The sequence below is a fragment of the Sus scrofa genome, chromosome 1, assembly GCF_000003025.6.
Source record: "Sus scrofa isolate TJ Tabasco breed Duroc chromosome 1, Sscrofa11.1, whole genome shotgun sequence".
In the NCBI taxonomy this organism is placed as follows: Eukaryota; Metazoa; Chordata; class Mammalia; order Artiodactyla; family Suidae; genus Sus; species Sus scrofa.
Window position 1 is genome coordinate 195985614 of NC_010443.5, and position 19758 is coordinate 196005371.

The 19758-nt window shown below is 38.4% G+C and overlaps 1 protein-coding gene across 7 annotated transcripts in view; it reads right to left on the reverse strand.

Moving 5' to 3' along the window:
* TEK (TEK receptor tyrosine kinase) overlaps positions 1–19758 on the reverse strand; it is a 114118-nt gene that overhangs the window by 47437 nt on the left and 46923 nt on the right. For 4 of the 7 annotated variants that reach the window (XM_021062678.1, XM_021062669.1, XM_021062658.1 and 1 more), the window contains exons 3-7: positions 16131–16241; positions 15137–15289; positions 5002–5133; positions 4212–4352; positions 1670–1798 (exon numbers count right to left, since the gene is read on the reverse strand). In XM_021062678.1, coding sequence (XP_020918337.1) covers positions 1670–1798; positions 4212–4352; positions 5002–5133; positions 15137–15289; positions 16131–16241 — 666 coding nt within the window. The remainder of the gene's footprint in view (positions 1–1669; positions 1799–4211; positions 4353–5001; positions 5134–15136; positions 15290–16130; positions 16242–19758) is intronic. The other 3 variants (XM_021062688.1, XM_013993491.2, XM_021062680.1) reach the window with 1 other exon arrangement.

Sequence of the window (19758 nt, forward strand, 5' to 3'; positions counted from 1 at the left end):
ATAGTTATTGGCATTGGAGTTCAAAGTGTTTAACACCATGTCTTTCCTTCATTATCCCCCTATATTTTCTGCAGTTGGATGGAGGTAAAGGTGGATGTATGGGTGGAAAAGGGTGTGAGGGAAAGGGGACTGCTCCCTGAAAGCCTGGCGCCTGGGTCTGAGTCTGAGATTCTCACACCTTTTATAAATCAGCCTTTGAAGAGAAAGGAGGTGGAGCAATAAATTCAAATCATTAAACTTGTCCTTTGCCCATTTTCAATCCATCCTCTGGTAGCTGCACAGCATTTCCTTCCTTCCTAAGTCCTCCCAGATTCCCTCCCTGTAACAAAGTCCAAACACCGGGGAAGAAGAGAAAGTATAAAGCTGACAAGCTAAAGCCTTTGAGAAAACAAGTTTTGGCATTTCCCACCATTTTGTTTTGATTTTTAGAACTCACAGAGAAAAACTATAAATGTCTTACTATTCTTACTGTAGATTTCACTGGATGTACATTATTTATATTTGATTGAAAATGTAATATATGCTTTTTATTTTTAAGTTTTGAAAATTTGCTTCTTAATGTATATAACTTGATCCCCTTGCTGTACAGTGGGAAAATAAAATTTAAAAAAATAAAATAAAATAAAATAAAGGATTCATCTCAGAAAAAAAATATATATTCTAGGGCAGGGGTCAGTGAACTCTCTTTACAGGACTGTAGATGATAAATATTTTCAGCTTTGTAAGCCCTGTGTTCTCTGTGTTAACTATTCAACCCTGTTGTCACAGAGTTAGAGCAGCCCTACATGATACATTGTAAACAAATGGGCATGGCTCAGTTCCAACAAATTTTTTTGTGACAACAGATTGTGAGGCAATAAAAAGGAATGAGGTGGGTAATGATATGTGCTATAATATAAATAAACCTCAAAAATGGTATGGTAAGTAAAAAAAAATACAGTCACAAAAGACTACTGTATTTTATGATCCCATTTATAGAATATGAAATGTCAAGAATAATTAAATTTGTACACATATAAAGTAAATTAATGGTTGCCAAGGGCTGAGAAGAGTGAAGAATGAGTGCTAATAGACACACAATTTCTTTTGGTAAGATGAAAATATTCTGAAATTATATTGTGTTAATGGTTGCACAACTCTATAAAGCATTGAACTGTACTTTTTAAAGGGATGAACCTCATGATATAAAATTATATCTCAATAAAACTGGTTTTATTTTTTTAAGTAGGCTTGATTTGGACTGTGGGTCAGAGTTTGCTGACCTCTGCTCTATGGTAATTCTAAACCAGAATTATTTAAAATTTTGTTTAAGATTATTTTTTCTTTTTTATTTTTTGAAAAAAAAATCTTTTATCCAAATTCCTACAAAGTAATTCTTTCCCTCTTGTGCCTATCCAGGGAAAAGGCTGGTCCTACAGAAGGGAGCAGAAAACGTAGGCAGAGCCCTCAGTTGGCCAATTATCACTTGATATGCTACAAAGAGCATATCGTTTATTTCTAGTGGAAAGGCCATAGAAAAGAATCAGAAAGCTGTCCTTTAGAACATGTGCTATACTCTTCCCTACTTCTGGACAGAAACAGAAAGAGTTTGAGAATCTTGGGCTACTGGGGCAAGAATAATGCCAGCAAAGCTGAACATGGCCCTGACTACAGTGTTACCTTGCTTTACCTTCTTTCTCACACTGGAGCCCTTGGCGTCCTGGAGAGCAGAGGCATCCCTGGAACCGATCACACATCTCCCCATTGGTGCACCTGCACCTAAGCTTACAGTCTGGCCCATAATAACCAGGCTGGCATGCTGTAAACGAAGGCATCAAAAAACCAGTGTTAATCTAGGGAAAGGATGAAAACTCAGGCTATAGCTGAAGCCTATAGTTTTAGTTTTCTTTCCAAGCTATTAACTTCGTTGATTCATAAAAGGTAGTGGGTGATTTATTTGCATTATCTGAATTACCAGGAAGTTAAAGGGTTGAGCAATACTGTTTCCAGGAGAGTTGAAAAGGCTCCTACCAAACCACCCTTCTCAAAAACAACAACTCTATTTAAGAAGCAACTACCTAAAAGCACTGATGAGTGGTACAGGGTGGGTTCAGGGGTAAACAGGCAAGTTTTGAGGGGAATTTAAATTTAATGTAGGAATGATGTTCTCCCTACTTTTCAGCTTTTAATCTAACAGCTAGTACAATTGCCACTATGTGGGGAAACTAAAACTCCAAAGAAAATCTCTAGTCTTACTGACCCAAAGAACTTGAGGACAGAATCAGGGCAATTGCAGGCACTGGAAAGTGAGAGGGAAAATCTAGAAAGGGAAAGCCATAAAGAGGAAGTCCCAAATCTTTGGCTGGCCCCTGAGCCACACATCTTAAGTGCAGACTTACCCAGTCAAGGACAAAAGGAATGAACTGAGTTTGAGTTAATACCTAAGAGTCAGTTTGCAGTTTGAGTCATACCAAACTGATTACCTGATAGGACATAACAAAACAAAATAAATGCTTCTCAAAGGTATGTATCATACTCCAGAGTCTACTCAGTGTAACATTTGCAATGTCCAAAATTCAATAAACCCAAGAAGAAATGAAAAATTCTGACCCATTCTCAAGAGAAAAGAAAATCAACAAAGACCAAGCTTGAAGACCCAGATGTTGGAAATAGTAACTGTAATAACTATGCTCAGTAATAAAGGAAAATATGCTCACAACAAATTAAATAATGAGAAACCTCAGCAGAGAAATTTAAACTATAAAAAATAATCAAAAAGATATTCCAGAAGTGAAAAATACAATTTTTGAAATAAAGACAGCACTGCGTGGACTTAGCAAGAGAATGTAGAGGACAGAAGAATGAATGAACTTAAAGCTACATCAATAGATATCCAGTCTGAAGAGCAGAGATAAGGAAAAAATGATTAGAGCCTCACAGGCCTAAGAGACAATATCAAAGGGTCTAACATATATGTAATTGGAGGTCCAAGAAAGGAGTCTGTGAGGACACTAAAATATTTCAATTCACAAAGTTTTGGTGATTTCTTGAGCCAGGCATGAGCTGGGATAAATTAATAAAGATAACCCTGTAAATTGGATCTAGAGACATATTCACTGTGAAGCTGATGAAGTTTATGTTTTAGCCTCCTCACATTCGTGCCTCCCTTCTGGGCTCTAGCAAAGTGTTCACATCTATACATTTTTTTTTTTAAGTTTGCATATGACTTTGTAATTTTTTTGTCTTTTTTTTTTTTTTTTTGTCTTTTTAGCACCACACTCTTGGCATATGGAGAGTCCCAGGCTAGGAGTCAAATCAGAGCTGTAGCCATTGGCCTATACCACAGCAACACCAGATCCAAGCCATATCTGTGACCTACACCACAGCTCACAGCCACACCAGATCCTTAACCCACTGAGCGAGGCCAGGGATTGAACCTGCATCCTCATGGATACTAGCCAGATTTGTTTCCAATGAGCCACGACAGGGACTCCTTTAATTTTTTTTTTAAAGAGTACCTGGATCTGCTCCTAATCAGATTCACCTTTTATTTTAAGGGGTACATTTCTGACACCATGTGGGATTCCTTCACTTCTGTAGCTCCTTCAGTGTTCCATGGGGCCAGATACAGCATTTAGATGGAACTGAGTGAGGTTTTACAGGTAGCCAAAGCTTACTTTTGTTTAATTCTCCTCTTTGTCCTCTTACTCTAAACCCCTAGAGTTGTGCCTTCCAGTATAGTAGCTGCTAGCCATGGATGGCTACAGAGCACTTAAAATCTAGCTGGTCCAAATTGAGATATCAAAGACCTAGTATGAAAAAAAGGCATGTAACACATTTCATTAATACTTTTTTCTATTGATTACATGTTGAAAGGATAATAGTTTCTATATACTTGGTTAACTGAAGTAATTAAATTATTTCACCCACATCTTTTAACTCTCCAGTGTGACAATTAGAAATTTTTAAATTATGTATGTGACTTATTTATACTGCTACTGAAATGCTCTGCCCTAGAGCATTGTTATCAAGTTGCCAGGATCCCATCACAGATCCCAATGGTGCCAGACATGGAAAACGCATAGTTAACTTTGGATAAAAATATCAAAATCCTTTAGCTCAGCAATAGAGAGTTGACTGAGCAGTCCAGGTAAGTCTTAGACTCTTATTTCCAGATCTCCTTGGAATGCCTGATAGAACATCTTCTCTTCAAGGGAGGCACTGGTGCATACCTTCATTGCACTGCAGACCTTTCCAGCCTGTAGCACAGGAACACCCATAGGGGTCTGGGAGACAGAACACGTAGGACTTGCATCCCTCTGGTCCACTACATCTTTCTTTACAAGTTCTGCCAAATGTATGCAGTTCACAAGCTTTAGGGTGAGAAAAAGAGGATTCAGGATCAAATATGCAACCTTTTGAAATGCATCTTCTTTTAAAGCATTTCTCTTAGACCAGTGACGATGGAAGATAATCCAATCTCAGTTTGGCACCCTTATGACCCATTTTGCAGATAATGAAACTGCTTCACAGAGAGGATATCAGAGTCATAACCCCCAGTTATGGGGGTTGTGTACAGCTAGGGAGTGACATTTACATCATAGATGCTATATATTTGTATACTTATAACAACTTTCCAGTTGACAATAAAGAGTATTTAAGAAAGGGCACTTTTTTTTATGGCTGCACCCACAACATATAGAAGTTCCTGGACTAGGGATTGAATTTAAGCCACAGATGTGACCTATGCCACAGCTGTGGCAATGTCAGATCCTTTAACCCACTAAACCAGGCCAGGGATTGAACCTGCACCTTTGCAACAATCCCAGTTGCTGCAGTCAAGTTGTTAGCCCACTGCACCACAGTGGGAATTCTCCAACAGGGCACTTTTAAAAAACTCACACCAAAGTACCAAACAGCTTCACAGAAGCCATTCTCAACTGTGTCCAGATCTAAAATTCTAGATCCAGCAACTATGGTTCTTTTAATCCACAAGTTATTCATCAAGTACTCTTGACTTACCCTTCTCACATGTTCGCCCCATAAACCCAGGAGGGCAAATGCATTCTCCAGTATCTTCATGGCAGATCCCATTGTTCATGCAAGCCGTGCACACACGGTTACATTCAGGTCCCCACTTCTGAGCTTCACACCCTTTTATTAAGGAAAATAAGACTATGGTGAGTAGAGTACATTCATTCAACAAAGCTTTATTGAGCCCCGGCTACATGTTAGTCATGATGAATCATATTAGTGGACATTGGTAAACAAGGATAAATAAAATACAGCTCAGAGGCAGTTGGTACTGATCCTGTAACCAAAAATAGGAAATTGCTGGCTGAGCTCAGCCTTAGTGCTGGATCATCTGCCATAAAATAATGGAATTTTAGGATGTCAGAGTGGGAAGAGACCTTAACAACAGTTAACAAGTTTACAGAGGAGCCCTTTATTTAAACATTTAATTTAACATCTAAAACAATGCTGCTCTGAGTGGAGGAGGAGACAAGATGGCAAAGTAGAAGGACTTGAGCTCACTTCATCTCACAAAAACACAAAAATCGCAACTAACTACTTAATAATCACTGCAAAACACCGGAACCTATCCCAAAAAAAGATATTCTACATCCAAAGACAAATATGAAGCCACGGTGAGAGGGTAGGAGGGGCACTTTCATGATATAATCCAATCCTATACACACGAGTTGGTCAACCAACAAAGGAAAATAATTAAAATTGCAGTTCTCCCATAGGAGTGAGTGTCCTGAGCTCCACATGAAGCACCCTAGCCTGGATGTCTAGCAACATGAGGAGGAGCACTCAGAGCATTTGGCATTGAAGGCCAGCAGGGTTGAGCACAGGAGCTCCACAGGACTGGGGGAATAGAGAGTCCATTCTTGGAGGACACAGGTTTCAGGTATACTGGACCCAGGACAAAGCAGTGATTCCATAAGAATCTGGGCCAGACCTCCCTGCAGGACTTTCACTTGGAGAAACAGAAGTCAGCTGTGGCTTGCTGTGAGGTCAAAGACACTGACAGTGGAGGTCCCAGGGAATACTGGCATGACCTTTTACCATTTTGGCACCAAGATCAGGTCCCACCCAAGAGTCTTCAGGCCCCAATGCTGGGAAGCCTCAGGGCAAACAATGAACAGAGTGGGAACAAAACCAACCCATCAGCAGATATGCTGCCTAAAGTTGCTGAGCCCACAACTGCCTCTAAATACACCCCTTAATATGGCCTTGCTCACTAGAGGGACATAATCCAGCTCCATTCACCAATGGCAGACACCAGACCCTCCCACCAGGAAGCCTGCACAAGCCCTTGGACCAAACTTGCCCACCAGAGAGAAAGACACCAGAAGAAAGAAGAATTACAATTGTGCAGCCTTCAGAAAGAAGACCACAAATACAGAAAATTAGACAAAATGAGATGGCAGAGAAATATGTTCCAGATAAAGGAACAAGATGAAACCCTAGAAGGACAACCAAGAGAAGTGGAGATAGGTAAACTACCTGAAAAAGAATTCAGAGTGATGACAATAATGACCCAAGATCTCAGAAGAAGAATGGAGGAACAGACCAAGAAGATACAAGAAATGTTTAATGAAGAGGAGAGATTTAAAGAAAAAATAAACAAAGATGAACAATACAATAACTAAAAGAAAAAAATATACTAGAAGGAATCAATAGGAGAATAAATGAGGCAAAAGAATAAATAAATTAGGTAGAAGACAGACTGATGGAAATCACTGATGCAGAAAAGAATGAAGAAAAAAATGAAAAGAAATGAGGACAGTCTAATAGAACTCTGGGACAACTTTAAATACATCAACATTTGCATTATAAGAGTTTGAGAAGAAGAGAGAAAGTGCCTGAGAAAATATTTGAAAAAATGATAGCTGAGAACTTCCCTAGCATGGGGAAGGAAAGACTCACTTAAGTCCAGGAAGTACAGTGAGTCCCATACAGGATAAACACATGGAGGAACAACCTGCGACACATATTAATAAAACTGACAAAAAATAAAGACAAAGAAAAATATTAAAAGCAACAAATGTTATCAGATGATTTTTCAGCAGAAATTCTATACACCAGAAAGGAGAGGCAAAATATATTTAAAGCGATGAAACCTACAAACAATAATACTCTACCCAGCAAGACTCTAATTCAATTTGATGGAGAAATCAAAAGCTTTACAGACAAGCAAAATCTAAGAGAATTCAGCACCACCAAATCAGCTTTATAGCAAATGCTAAAGGAACTTCTCTAAGTGGAAAAGAAAAGATCACAAATAGAAACAAGAAAATTATGAATGGGTAAGGTCACTGGTAAAGGCAAACATATAGTAAAGGTAGGAAATTATCCACACAAAACTGTGGTATCAAAACAAGCAATTATGAGAAGAGGAGCGCACAAATGAAATATGGAAAGGCATTGAAAATTAAGGGACCAGCAACTTGAAACAATAGCATATATCAAAACCTCGTAGGAATCACAAAGCAAAACTCTACAATAGACACACAACACACACAAAAAAAGGAATACCTATAAACACTGAAGATAGTCATCAAACCTCAAGATTAGAAACAAAAGAGAAAGGGGAAAAAAAGATCTACAAAAATAAATTCAGAAGAATTAACAAAATAGCAATAAGAACATACCTATCAATGATTACCTTAAATGTAAATGGATTAAATGCTCCAACCAAAATACAGAGACTGGCTGAATGCATACAAAAACAAGGCTCATTATATGTTATATACAAGATAACCACTTCAGATCTAGAGACACATACAGACTAAAAGTGAAGGGGTGGAAAAAGTTATTCCATGCAAATGGAAATCAAAAGAAGGCTGGAATAGCAATACTCATATCAGACAAAATAGACTTTAAAATAAAGACTGTTGCAAGAGACAAAGAAGGACACTACCCTGTGATCAAAGGATCAATGTAAAAAGAAGATATAATAATTGTAAATACATAGGCACCCAACACAAGCACTTCAATATATAAGGTATATGCTAACAGCCATAAAAGGAGAAATAATAGTGGGGAACTTTAACACCCCATTTGTATCAAAAACCTTTGGGATGCAGCAAAAGCAATTTTAAGACAGAAGGTGATAGCAACAGAATCTCACCTCAGGAAACAAGAAAAACCTAAAATAAACAAATGGCTTAGTCTTACACCTAAAGCAACTAGGAAAAGAAGAACAAACAAAACCTAAAGTTAGTAGAAGGAAAAAAATTAAGATCATAAATATCAGAGCATAAATAAATGAAATAGAAACAAAGAAAACAATAGAAAATATCAATGAAAGTAAAAGTTAATTCTTTCAAAAGATAAACAAAATTCATAAACCTTTAGGCAGACTCATCAAGAAAAAAAGTGAGAGGGCTCAAATCAATAAAATTAGAAATTAGAAAGGAGAAGTTACAATGGACACCACAGAAATACAAAGGATCATAAGATACTACCACAAGGAACTATATGCCAATAAAAGGGACAACCTAAAAGAAATGGACAAATTCTTAGAAAGGTACAATCTTCCAAGACTGACCATGGAAGAAATAGAAAATATGAACAGACAAATCACAAGTATTAAAATTAAAACTATGTTTTAAAAACTCCCAACAAATGAAAGTCCAGGACAAGATGGATTTTTTTTCTCTCTCTCTGTGTTTTTTGGTTTTTTAATGGCCACACCCACTGATATAAAAGTTCTTGGGCCAGGGATCGAATCTGAGCTGCAGGTGTGACCTTCATGCAGCTGCAGAAATGCTGGATCTTTCGACCCACTGTGTTGGGCCAGGGTTCAAACCCACACCTCTGCAGCAACCCAAGCCTCTGTAGTCAGATTCTTAACCCACTGCAACACAGCAGGAACTCCTTTTTAATTTTTTAATTGTATGGCCTCACTCATGGCATATGAAAGGTCCTAGGCCAGGGACTGAATCCAAGCCACAGCTGGGAACTACACCACAGCTGTGGCAATTCTGGATCCTTTAACCCACTAAGCTGGGCTTGGGATCAAACCCATGCCTCTGGGGTGACCTGAGTCACTGGATGCAGTTGAATTCTTAACCTGCTGTGCCTCAGCAGAAACAGGAGAATTCTATCAAACATTTAGAAAAGATTTAACACACATTCTTCTGAAACTCAAAAAATTGCAGAGGAAGGAACACTCCAAACTCATTCTATGAGGCCACCATCATCCTAATATCAAAACCAGACAAAGACAGCACATAAAAAAAGAACAAATCAGGCCAACATCACTGATGAACACAGATGCAAAAATCCTCAACAAAATACTAGCATACAAAACCCAACAATGCATTAAAAGGATCATACACCATGATCAAGTGGTATTTATCCCAGGAATGCAAGGATTCTTCAATATCTGCAAATCAATCTGTGTGATTATGATAATCTCAAAAGATGCAGAAAACCTTTTGACCAAATTCAACACCCACCTGGGATAAAGTTCTCTAGAAATTGGGCATAGAGGGAACATACCTCAACATAATAAAGGCCATATATGACAAACACACAGTTAACATCATACTCAACAGTGAAAAGCTTAAAGCATTTCCTATAACATCAGGAATAAGACAAGGATGTCCACTCTTGCTACCTCTATTCAACATGGGTTTGGAAGTCCTAGCCATGGTAATCAGAGAAAAAAGCAAACAAAGCAAATCCAAATTGGAAAAGAAGAAAAATTATTGGTTTGCAGATGACATAATACTATACACAGAAAATCCCAAAGATGCTATCAAAATACCGCTAGAGGTTATCAATGAAATCAGTAAAGTTGCAGGATACAAAATTAATGCACAGAAATATCTTTCATTCCTATTCACTAACAATGAAAAATCAGAAAGAAAAATTAAGGAAATAATTCCATTTACCATTGCATCAGAAAGAATAAATCATCCAGAAATAAAACTATCTAAAGAGTCAAAAGACCTATATTCTGAAAGCTACAAGACACTGATATAAGATATCAGAGATGATACAAACAGATGGAAAAATATACCACGCTCCCAGATTGGAAGAATCAATATTGTCAAAATGACTATACTACTCAAGGCAATCTATAGATTCAATGTAATCCCTATCAAATTACCAATGGCATACTTCATGGAACTGGAAAAAAAAGTTTTAATTTGTATGGAAACACAAAAGACCCCAAATAGGCAAAGCAATCCTGAGAAAGAAAAACAGAACTGGAGGAATCAGGATTCTTAACTTACTTCATACTATACTACAAAGCTACAGTCATCAAGACAACATGGTACTGGCACAAAACCAGAAATATAGATCAATGGAACAGGGTAGAAAGCCCAGAAATAATCCCAAGCACCTGTGGTCAATTAATCTACCACAAAGGAGGCAAGAATATACAATGGAGAAAAGAAAGTCTCTTCAATAGTGGTGCTGGGTAAACAGGACAGCTACATGTAAAAGGATAAAATTAGAATACTCTCTAATACCATATACAGAAATAAACTCAAAATGATGGAAGATCTAAATATAAGTCCAGATACCATAAAACTCTTTGAGGAAAACATAGGCAGAATAGTCTTTGACATAAATTTCAGCAATATCTCTATGATCTACCTCCTGGAGTAATGAAAATAGAAACAAAAATAAACAAATGGGACCTAATCAAACTTATAAGCATTTGCACAGTAAAGAAAATCATAAACAAATGAAAAGACAGCTCACAGAATGGGAGAAAATATTTGCAAATGAATTGACTGACAAGGGATTATTCTCCAAAATATAGAAACAACTCATGCAACTCAACATCGAAAAAACAAACAAACAACCCAATCAAAAAATGGGCAAAAGGAGTTCCCATCATGGCTCAGTGGAAACAAATCCAACTAGGAACCATGAGGTTGCGGGTTTGATCCCTGGCCTTGCTCAGTGGGTTAAGGATCTGGCGTTGCCATAAGCTGCAGTGTAGGGTGCAGACACAGCTCGGATCTGGCATTGCTATGGCTGTGGTGTAGGCTAGCCGCTACAGCTCCGATTAGACACCTAGCCTTGGAACCTCCATATGCCATGCGTGCAGCCCTAAAAAGACAAAAAAGACAAGAGAAATGGGCAGAAGATCTAAATAAACATTTCTCCAAATAATAACATATGATGGCCAATAGGCATAAGAAAAGATGCTAAATATTGCTAATTATTACAGAAAGGTAAATCAAAGCAACAATGAAGTATTACCTCACACCAGTCAGAATGGCCATAATCAAAAAGTTTACAAACAATAAATGCTGGAGAGGATGTGGAGAAAGGGGAACCCTCTTAAACTGTTCATATGACTATAGATTGGTACAACAACTATGGAGAACATGATGGAGATTTCTTTAAAAAGCTAAATATAGAACCATGTATGACTCAATGATCCCACTCTTGGGCATATATCCAGAGAAAATCACAATTTGAAAATATACATGCACCCCAATGTTCATTGTAGCACTAATAGCTAAATGTCCATCAACAGAGGAATAGGTAAAAAAGATGTGGCACATACACACAACAAAATATTACTCAGCCATAAAGAATGAAATAATGCCATTATCAGCAACATGGATGGATTTAGAAATTATCGTAAGTGAAGTAAATCAGACAGAGAAAGACAAATATTATATGAGATCACTAGTAAGTATAATCTAATAAAATGATATGAAACAATTTACAAAATATAAACAGACTCACAGACTTCAAAACCAAATTTATAGTTATCAGTGGAAACACTGTGGGTAGGTAGGGTATAAAATGGGAGGTTGGGATTCACGTATACACACTACGATATATAGAATGGATGAGTAACAATGACCTACTGTATAGTACAAGTAAAAATACTTATTACTCTGTAGTGACTTATGGGAAAATCAGAAAAGGAAAGGATATACGTATCTGTATAACTGTTTTACTTTGCTGTATACCTGAAACTAACATAACACTGTAAATCAACCATACTCCAATGTAAAATAAAAATTAAATTTAAAAAATATAAATACAATCTCTGTTCCCTAAAAGTGGAATCCAGTGTGGAAAACAGACATCTAATAGAAAATAATGATAAAGATTCTGTGCTGTGGACTTGTCTTTATCATTATTTTCTATTAGATGTCTGTTTTCCACATTGGATTCCGCTTTTAGGGAACAGAGATCATATTTATCTTTTTTTTTTACGTTTGGAAGAGGGCCTAAAGGAGTCTTCCAGAGGAGGTGGTATGTGAGCTAAATCTTTAGGACCACCTTAAGTGACAAAGAAGATAAGGCTGGAGAGTGTGTTTTACGCAAAGGCAAGGTCAGGAGGAAAACAGGACATGTTTGGGAAGCTGCAGGTATCATTAGTCCAGAGCAATGGTCATCAAAGTGTGATCTCTGACCTGTAGCATCTCCACTGCCTGGGAATCTGTTAGAAATGCAAATCCCAGACTTCTGTTCATAACCTACTGGATAAGAAACTCTGGAGGTAGCCTAGCAACCTCCACTCCAAGTGTTTCTGATAATTCTGAGGCATGCCAGAGTTTGGGAACCTCCGGTCCATGTGTATGGAGAAGGGATACAACTAAAAGAGGAAGCAGGAGATTGTAGCACCCAAATATTTTTCAGGTAGAAAACATATAAGAAATGAAACAAAGTACACAAAACCTAAAGTATAAGTATGGTAAAATGCTTCTAGATTCATATTCCCTGGCTCATTCTCTCCAGCACTTGGTGATTTTAGACTGTTGATTAGTCCCAAGGATAACATCCTGATATAAGGAAAACTCAAGAGGAGTATGGTGGTGTGATCTTTTGTGGTCAGGAATTTAGTTTAACTTTTCTTCTGAAAGGAACTAATGTCTTTGTCCCTGAATATTGGTCTCACGGTCATAAACTTGGACCTGTGCCTATAGCTTATAATATTTTTGGCAAGAACTCCTGGTTATCAGTATTTTCTCTAAAATAATCAGGAAGGCTGTCAACACAGACCAGGTCTTACAGGCAACCACTTAATAGATAAAGCTACAAAATGTCTAAGCTAATATTTACATGCCTTAATACATAAAGGGAAAAAAATACTTCTGCACGATTAGTAAATTCTTGAGAACCAGACCAGGGATTATCTGCACATGTTGAAAACTAAGGATGGCAGACACTGAAGAGAAAAGTGAGCTTACTGTTACATTAAAGTATGTCTCTAGCCCTGTACCTATCTGTATACCTGTCCCAGCTCCACTCTTAATCCTGGGAAGACGGAAAAGATTAAGTTCAAGTAAATAATTGGGGTGATCTCTTAGGGATACAGAGGTCAGGAAAAGAATTCATGGATAGGCAACACTTTGCAGTTAGGCTTCTATTATTTTCTTCAAAAGCCTTGTGGTTTTGTATTTCAGGAAACCATATATGGCACTCAGAGAGAAATCTTATAAACGTAATGCTTTTGAGAAATTTTTTGTCATGGAGAGAATTTATCCTTAAAACAAATACTATAAATAGAACCAGTTTGATTTAAATACACTGACTATTCCTAGGATTCAATTCTTTCTGGAGAGACACCCTACAGTTATGAGAAATGGACAAATTCCTTCAACTGTACTTCACTTCTTATTAATAAACACCAGAGAGGTCCAACTGGAGAAAATAATTTTAAATGAGATCATTGTGCCCCATTCAAACTTTCTTCGAATGATTTTAGGTGTTAGCAGTGCTCTTCAGACAGTTTTATTGAAATAAGAACAAAAGAGAAAAAAATGTGCTTCTGGCAATCTGAAAAGAGGACAACTTAGAGATCAAAATGTGTTTGAAGTCTTCTGCTTTATCTTAAAAGTTCAGGGGAATTTTAAATTTTAGTCTATGCTAAATCATGTTTGTTCTAACATTTATAAAAGGCTTTAAACTTTTTACCTATAACATATAACAAATATCTGATGTTTCTGCTATTTCTAGAAACTCTGCCAATTTAGCCCAGACTATGAGGACTCCTGTTACATGGTGCTATGTGACACCAGAGAGACCATCTTAATGAAATGAATTGCCATTCAGACTCTCTGTGAGTGCAGAAGAATGGAAGGGGTTTACCTGCCCTAGTTCAAAGTAGAGCAACAACACTTTTCATATATCTATTGTCATGCTGAAATATCTATTTATCTATTTATGTGTGTACCTGTTCTGCTTGGGAATTAACAAAGAGAGAGTGATCCATCTTATTATCCTTGTATTTTCAACACCAAGACAATGCCTGGCAGAGACTTATAATCAACACAGATTTGTTGAATGAATGGATGCATAAATGCATGCCTGAATATAATGCAAAGCAAAACAAGCTCTCTTCATGAGTTAGGGATGCTAATCATCAGAGGAATGACAGAGCATTCTCAGTACTTAGACCTGAAAGCCTGAACATTTAATTTTGTGAATACCTGGCATAACTAGGGAAAATTCAGGGCAAATTTTTTACTTTCTATAGATCAGTTTTAACGATGGTTACTCCCCAGTTTGATAGTTACAGTGAGGGGAAAAGTTTTCACTAGTTCTAACCCTTGCATTTTTTTAAACCTCAAAACAGAAATCACATTTAAGACTTAATCTAGAAAATGTGGGGTTCACAAGATATTTAATGTTTAACTAGATATTACTTCCACCCAGAAGGCCCGATTCATCCCCCTATAGCAGATACCTTCCAGGGAGACTGTCCAGCTCAGTGTCATTCCCCCTCTGTATGGGGATGCTGCTGCTTAGCAAGTGTGAGGTCCTAGGCCCACGTTGCAGTATGTGGCTCCAGCCTTGTCTATAGCTCATTGGTCTAGGCAAGTAGACATCTGACATATGTTATGCCAATCTGATTATTGATCCTGAGAGTTCAACATTTAGAAGTAAAAAATATATCATAGAAGCTAAGTTAGTGTAATGGTAACATCCTAGAGAGAAAGTCCATCCTCCCTTCATAGAGCTGAGCCCTAGATCTTCCCTGGAAGATCTTTTCTGGAACTTGCTTGTCAGGTTTGCCATCATTATTTAACAGTCCTTAGTATACTTCCAACTAATTCCTAGTTTTTACTTAAGGAGTCAGAGTCAGTTTCTGTTCCTTGCAACTAAAAATCCTAGTAACTACTCCATCCCAGCTGGTGGCCTCTCCATCACTTACGCCGGACTATCAGCCTGGTGAAGGCCGAGGTGAAGAGGTTTCCTCCTATGTACCTGGCCGAGTACACTCCAGCATCCTGGGGCTGAGCATGAGGCAGATGCACTTCTAAAATATCAGGTACTTCGTGCCGGGGCACCGAATGGATGAAGGAACCTATAAGGGAGAAGAGCAGAGAACCACAGGTAACATTCAAACACTCCTGTTTCCTTATCTGGCCCCTCCATTTCATCAGCTTGCCCTGAGCTGATATAGAAAATGTTCTCTAGCATATTGGATGTAGAAGAGTGAAAAGGCTGAGCTATTCCATGTGTTCCCCAAAGGTGAGAAAATTATGGTGTCAGAGCAGATATGCTAGTCTATGGGATCTACCACCAAACACAGGAAGATGAGGGTAGCCTAACATTCTTATCTTCTGTAAACAAACAGAAGGAAAACAGATAAAACTGGAAAAAATGTCAAGTAACCTTGTCAACTAATTGATTAGGAGATATTTAGACTCACTACTCCAAATTTATCCATGCACAGAACTCAGAACAGTCCCCATCAATATTTCAGCAGGATCTGGCAATGGCCACCAGGTGGTGCCAAGCCATAATTGGACCTAGTTGGATTTGGGTTGCACCTTTGGCTTTTCAGGCTCACTCTGGTCATGCCCTTAGCCTTGCACTCAGCCTTACATTTTACACAGCAGAATTTGGGACCCCACATATTGCATCATGGTGTATTTCATTGTACATTCATAGCTCATATTGTATGTTCATAAATGTACGATGTAGGTGCATTCATATACGTATATAAATCTCTGCTTTAATTTGCTTAACTAACCAAACACGTTGCCTGATATCTTCTATCATAGAATTTGATTAGCTTTCATCATAGCAGCTTTACTTTAAATACCTGCCCCCAAGACTACAATAAGATTATGACCCAATATGTGTTGTGCTCTCTGATGCCTCCCACAATAGTGCTGGAATCAAATAAAACACATACTCACCATTTTTGTAAATCACTGCATCTTCTTCTTTAACCAAGACCTTTTTGAAGGATATGTTCACATTATCTCCCCTGTCCACAGTCATAGTTAAAGTAGCTGGTAGGAAGGAAGCTTTTTAAAGAGAGAGAAAAAAACAAATGAGAAAATAAGGTTACAAATCTCCAGGAACAACTGATCTTTGAATCAGAAGATAAGGCTTGGCACTTGACAGGAGTCAGCTGGTTTTCATGATAGCTTAGAGAGCCACCCTATGAGGGCAGAAGACGCCTCTGACTCATGCTCAGAAGGATTTGGGTTTTAGTCATATCTGCTTGTATCCTCCGTACCTGCTAACCCAAGCATGATGCCCTGGGAGAGTCCCACATGGATGCAGGGCACAGATAGCGATGGGGTCGGGGGACAGACCCAGAGGGAGAATGGTGTGAGTCAAAGAGCACTGTGAGTTCTGGAATTAGACAGTCCTTGGCTTCAGGCCACCCTCTGCCGCTTACTGAACCTCTTTGAGTGAGTTAATGTCACCTCTGGACATCCCAGCTTCCTCATCTGTAAATTGGAAGTAAAAGTATTTATCTTAAATGGTCATTAGAAATATTACATGATGTATGCCAAACCCTGGATGCTCAAAAGAGGTCAGTGTGCTTCCCCAATGTAAACAAAAGCCACATTGCTGTGCTGACAAGTGCAATATGGCCAGGAACAGCAGCCTTCTCAACTGTACTGAAGTGGACCAACTGTGCAGGAAAGCAGGCAGGGGACTGGAGGGGCCACTTTCTGAGGCTCCCTCTCACCTTGACTGGGTGCTTCATTTAGCAATATGATGTGTCTCAACAATCTACAGCTCTTGCTCACTGTGACATGCTCCTGGGCTCCTGTGAGAACTTTTGCTGACCATTTTATGCTGTGGTTCCTTTCTATGTGGTTTGTTTATATTTTCTGCTCCTTTGTATTAAGGTTGTTTAGTTGACCGTGGGACTTCTCACTCAGCATTGTATTCTGAAAAGGAACCGAGATTCCCCTCTAGGCTCAGCTCCAGCAAGGCTTTTCTTTTTCTCTCTTTTATGGTTCTTTATTATTTCAGACTTCATAACTTTTAAGCTCCCTATTTTCTGGGGTTGGAACGCAGTCATACTAGCATTCCACTGCTGCCCAGCCTGCCATCTCCTACATTCGTGGTTCTAGATAGACTGTTCTCTGCTGAGGACTAATGAAGGGCATCCACAAGCCAGCATTGCACTTGGACTTCCCAATGACACAAGAGTCTGGCTGGTACACAGAGATTGATGTCATATGATTTGACTGGCTCATGAAAATAATAAGCACCTATGGACCAGGCATTGTTCTGAGTACTTTACATATATTTAATGTTCATAATATCTCTATGAGGTAGGTAATACAATTATCTTAATTTTACAAGTGAGAATCAAGATACAGAGAGGTCAAGTAACCTGTTGAAAATTACACAGCAAGTTCATGGGAGAGAAGGATTTGAAGCAGGTAGCTTGGCTCCAGAGGACTTTCATAGGTTATATAACACTTTTTTTGTAAGTAAGTTTGCTGAGGCCTAGGTTAGAAGATGACAAGCTCAACATCATTTTGGATTGGTTAATTAATTCACAGACCTCAACTAAGAACACAAATCACTTATTCCTTAAGGGATGGAGAAGACACTAGAAGGTAGTAAAAGTTATAACAAAGGTGTTTCTCGTGGTTGAAAAATAATTGAGCTAAATATCAGTTGTCTCCTTTAATTTAATAAGAACTAAGAGTAGGAATTTCCCATTGTGGCTCAGCAGTAATGAGCCTGACTAGTACCCATGAGGATGCAGGTTCGATCTCTGGCCTCACTCAGTGGGTTAAGGATCTGGCATTGCTGTGAGCTATGGTGTAGGTTGCAGATGCAGCTCAGATCCCATGTTCCTGTGGCTGTGGTGTAGGCCGTCAGCCGTAACTCCGATTGAACCCCTAGTCTGGGAACTTTCATTATTACTTTGTATAATTTCATAACAGTCTTGTAAAGACAAGATATCCAGTGTATCAATGTGGGGGATGGCATTACGGTTAAGTGCTTTCCCCAAGGCCACCTTATACCAAGTGTGAGAATTAAAACTCAAATTCAGACCTCCAGACTTATTCCAGACATCCATCCTCCAGACACCTCCAAATCCTTAGCTCTGACTTCCAGACATTCTGAACTGTAGTCAGTGCCTCAAACAAATCACATGATCACTCATATCCAAGTCTGGAACTTTCTCCCTTCTTTTCTGCTCCTTCCTTCCCCCTATGTCTCACCAAGTTCTACATATTCATCAGTCCCCATTTACACATCATTTCTCTAGGGGCCTTACACAAACCTGGAAACCAGATTAAGGGCCCTCATGCTGCCCTCCAAATACCCCGCACTTCCCCATGACTGTCCCACTCATAGTATAACTCCCCTAGTAGACTGAACATTCCAGGAGGGCAGGCTTGGAACAATGATTTTGAAAGGCAGCACAGGTGGGGGTTGGGTCCTGGCCTCTGAGATCAGGCCCAAGTTCACTGTCCCACAGGGAACCAGGTACATAAATGCATCTAAGTTACAGTAGGTATGAGACTTATCTATTGATATGTGATCATAATAGTCCTCACCAGATATGCATTTGCTAAAGACTTAATTGTGCAACAATGTGTATAAAGTTGCTAGGGAGATATCGCACATAATGAGTATCCGGAAAATGTAAACATCATTATGTCTCCCATGTGTGGCACAAACAGAGGCTTAAGAATACTTGTGGAATGAAAGAATAAATGAATAAATCTGATTTCAAATTTTCCTATTTTCTTTATAATTTTGATATACTCATTTGAGTTAACTAGGTACAAATGGCTCCTCTCTGTCAATTTCACAAATCATGTTTGGGAAATTGGGTGTTCTTAAAGCTATTTCTCAAACGAAAAAAGGAAAAAAAATAACCTAGGTTTCCTCTGATGGAACATTCTGAAAGAGATCTTTGGATATGAAAATATTTCAAACTTCATGTATAATACTTCCCTACCTCCAAATGCAATCTGCAGTGAGATTTGAACTAAATGCTTTTGACTTTTTTGAATGATGCCATTGATAAAAAGCCCTTTGGCCATTTGGAGTATGTGAGCCAATTTAAGCCATGTTTTGGCACATCTCAAATGGATTTTCCACTTCCTCCCCTGATGCACGAGTCAGCAGCAAGCAGGAATATAGTCATGTTTATCCTATCCTCTGTGTGTGTCCCTAGGTGCTGAGTTCCCACATTGTTTTACTAGGGAATTAATGGTGTCATGAGGACATAGCGTTGGAGGTTTTCTTGACTCACCATAAAGGATATCACTTTCCTTGTACCATATTTCAGCCAGTGGATGGTCAACAAAAGAAAAAGAACCAGTTCAACAGCCTGAGATGTTGCTGTTATTAAAACACAAAGGAGAAAGTTCTACCTATTTTTTTTATGTCGTCTAGACCTCCACAATTATGTTAATAGACTACATTAAAATTTTCCACAATTGAGTAGGAAAATTAATAGTCCCACTAAATTACTGCTTATTCCAAGGTACTAAATAATGATAATGATTGAACATTTACCATGATCCAGATAATGCTGGTGATCTCATT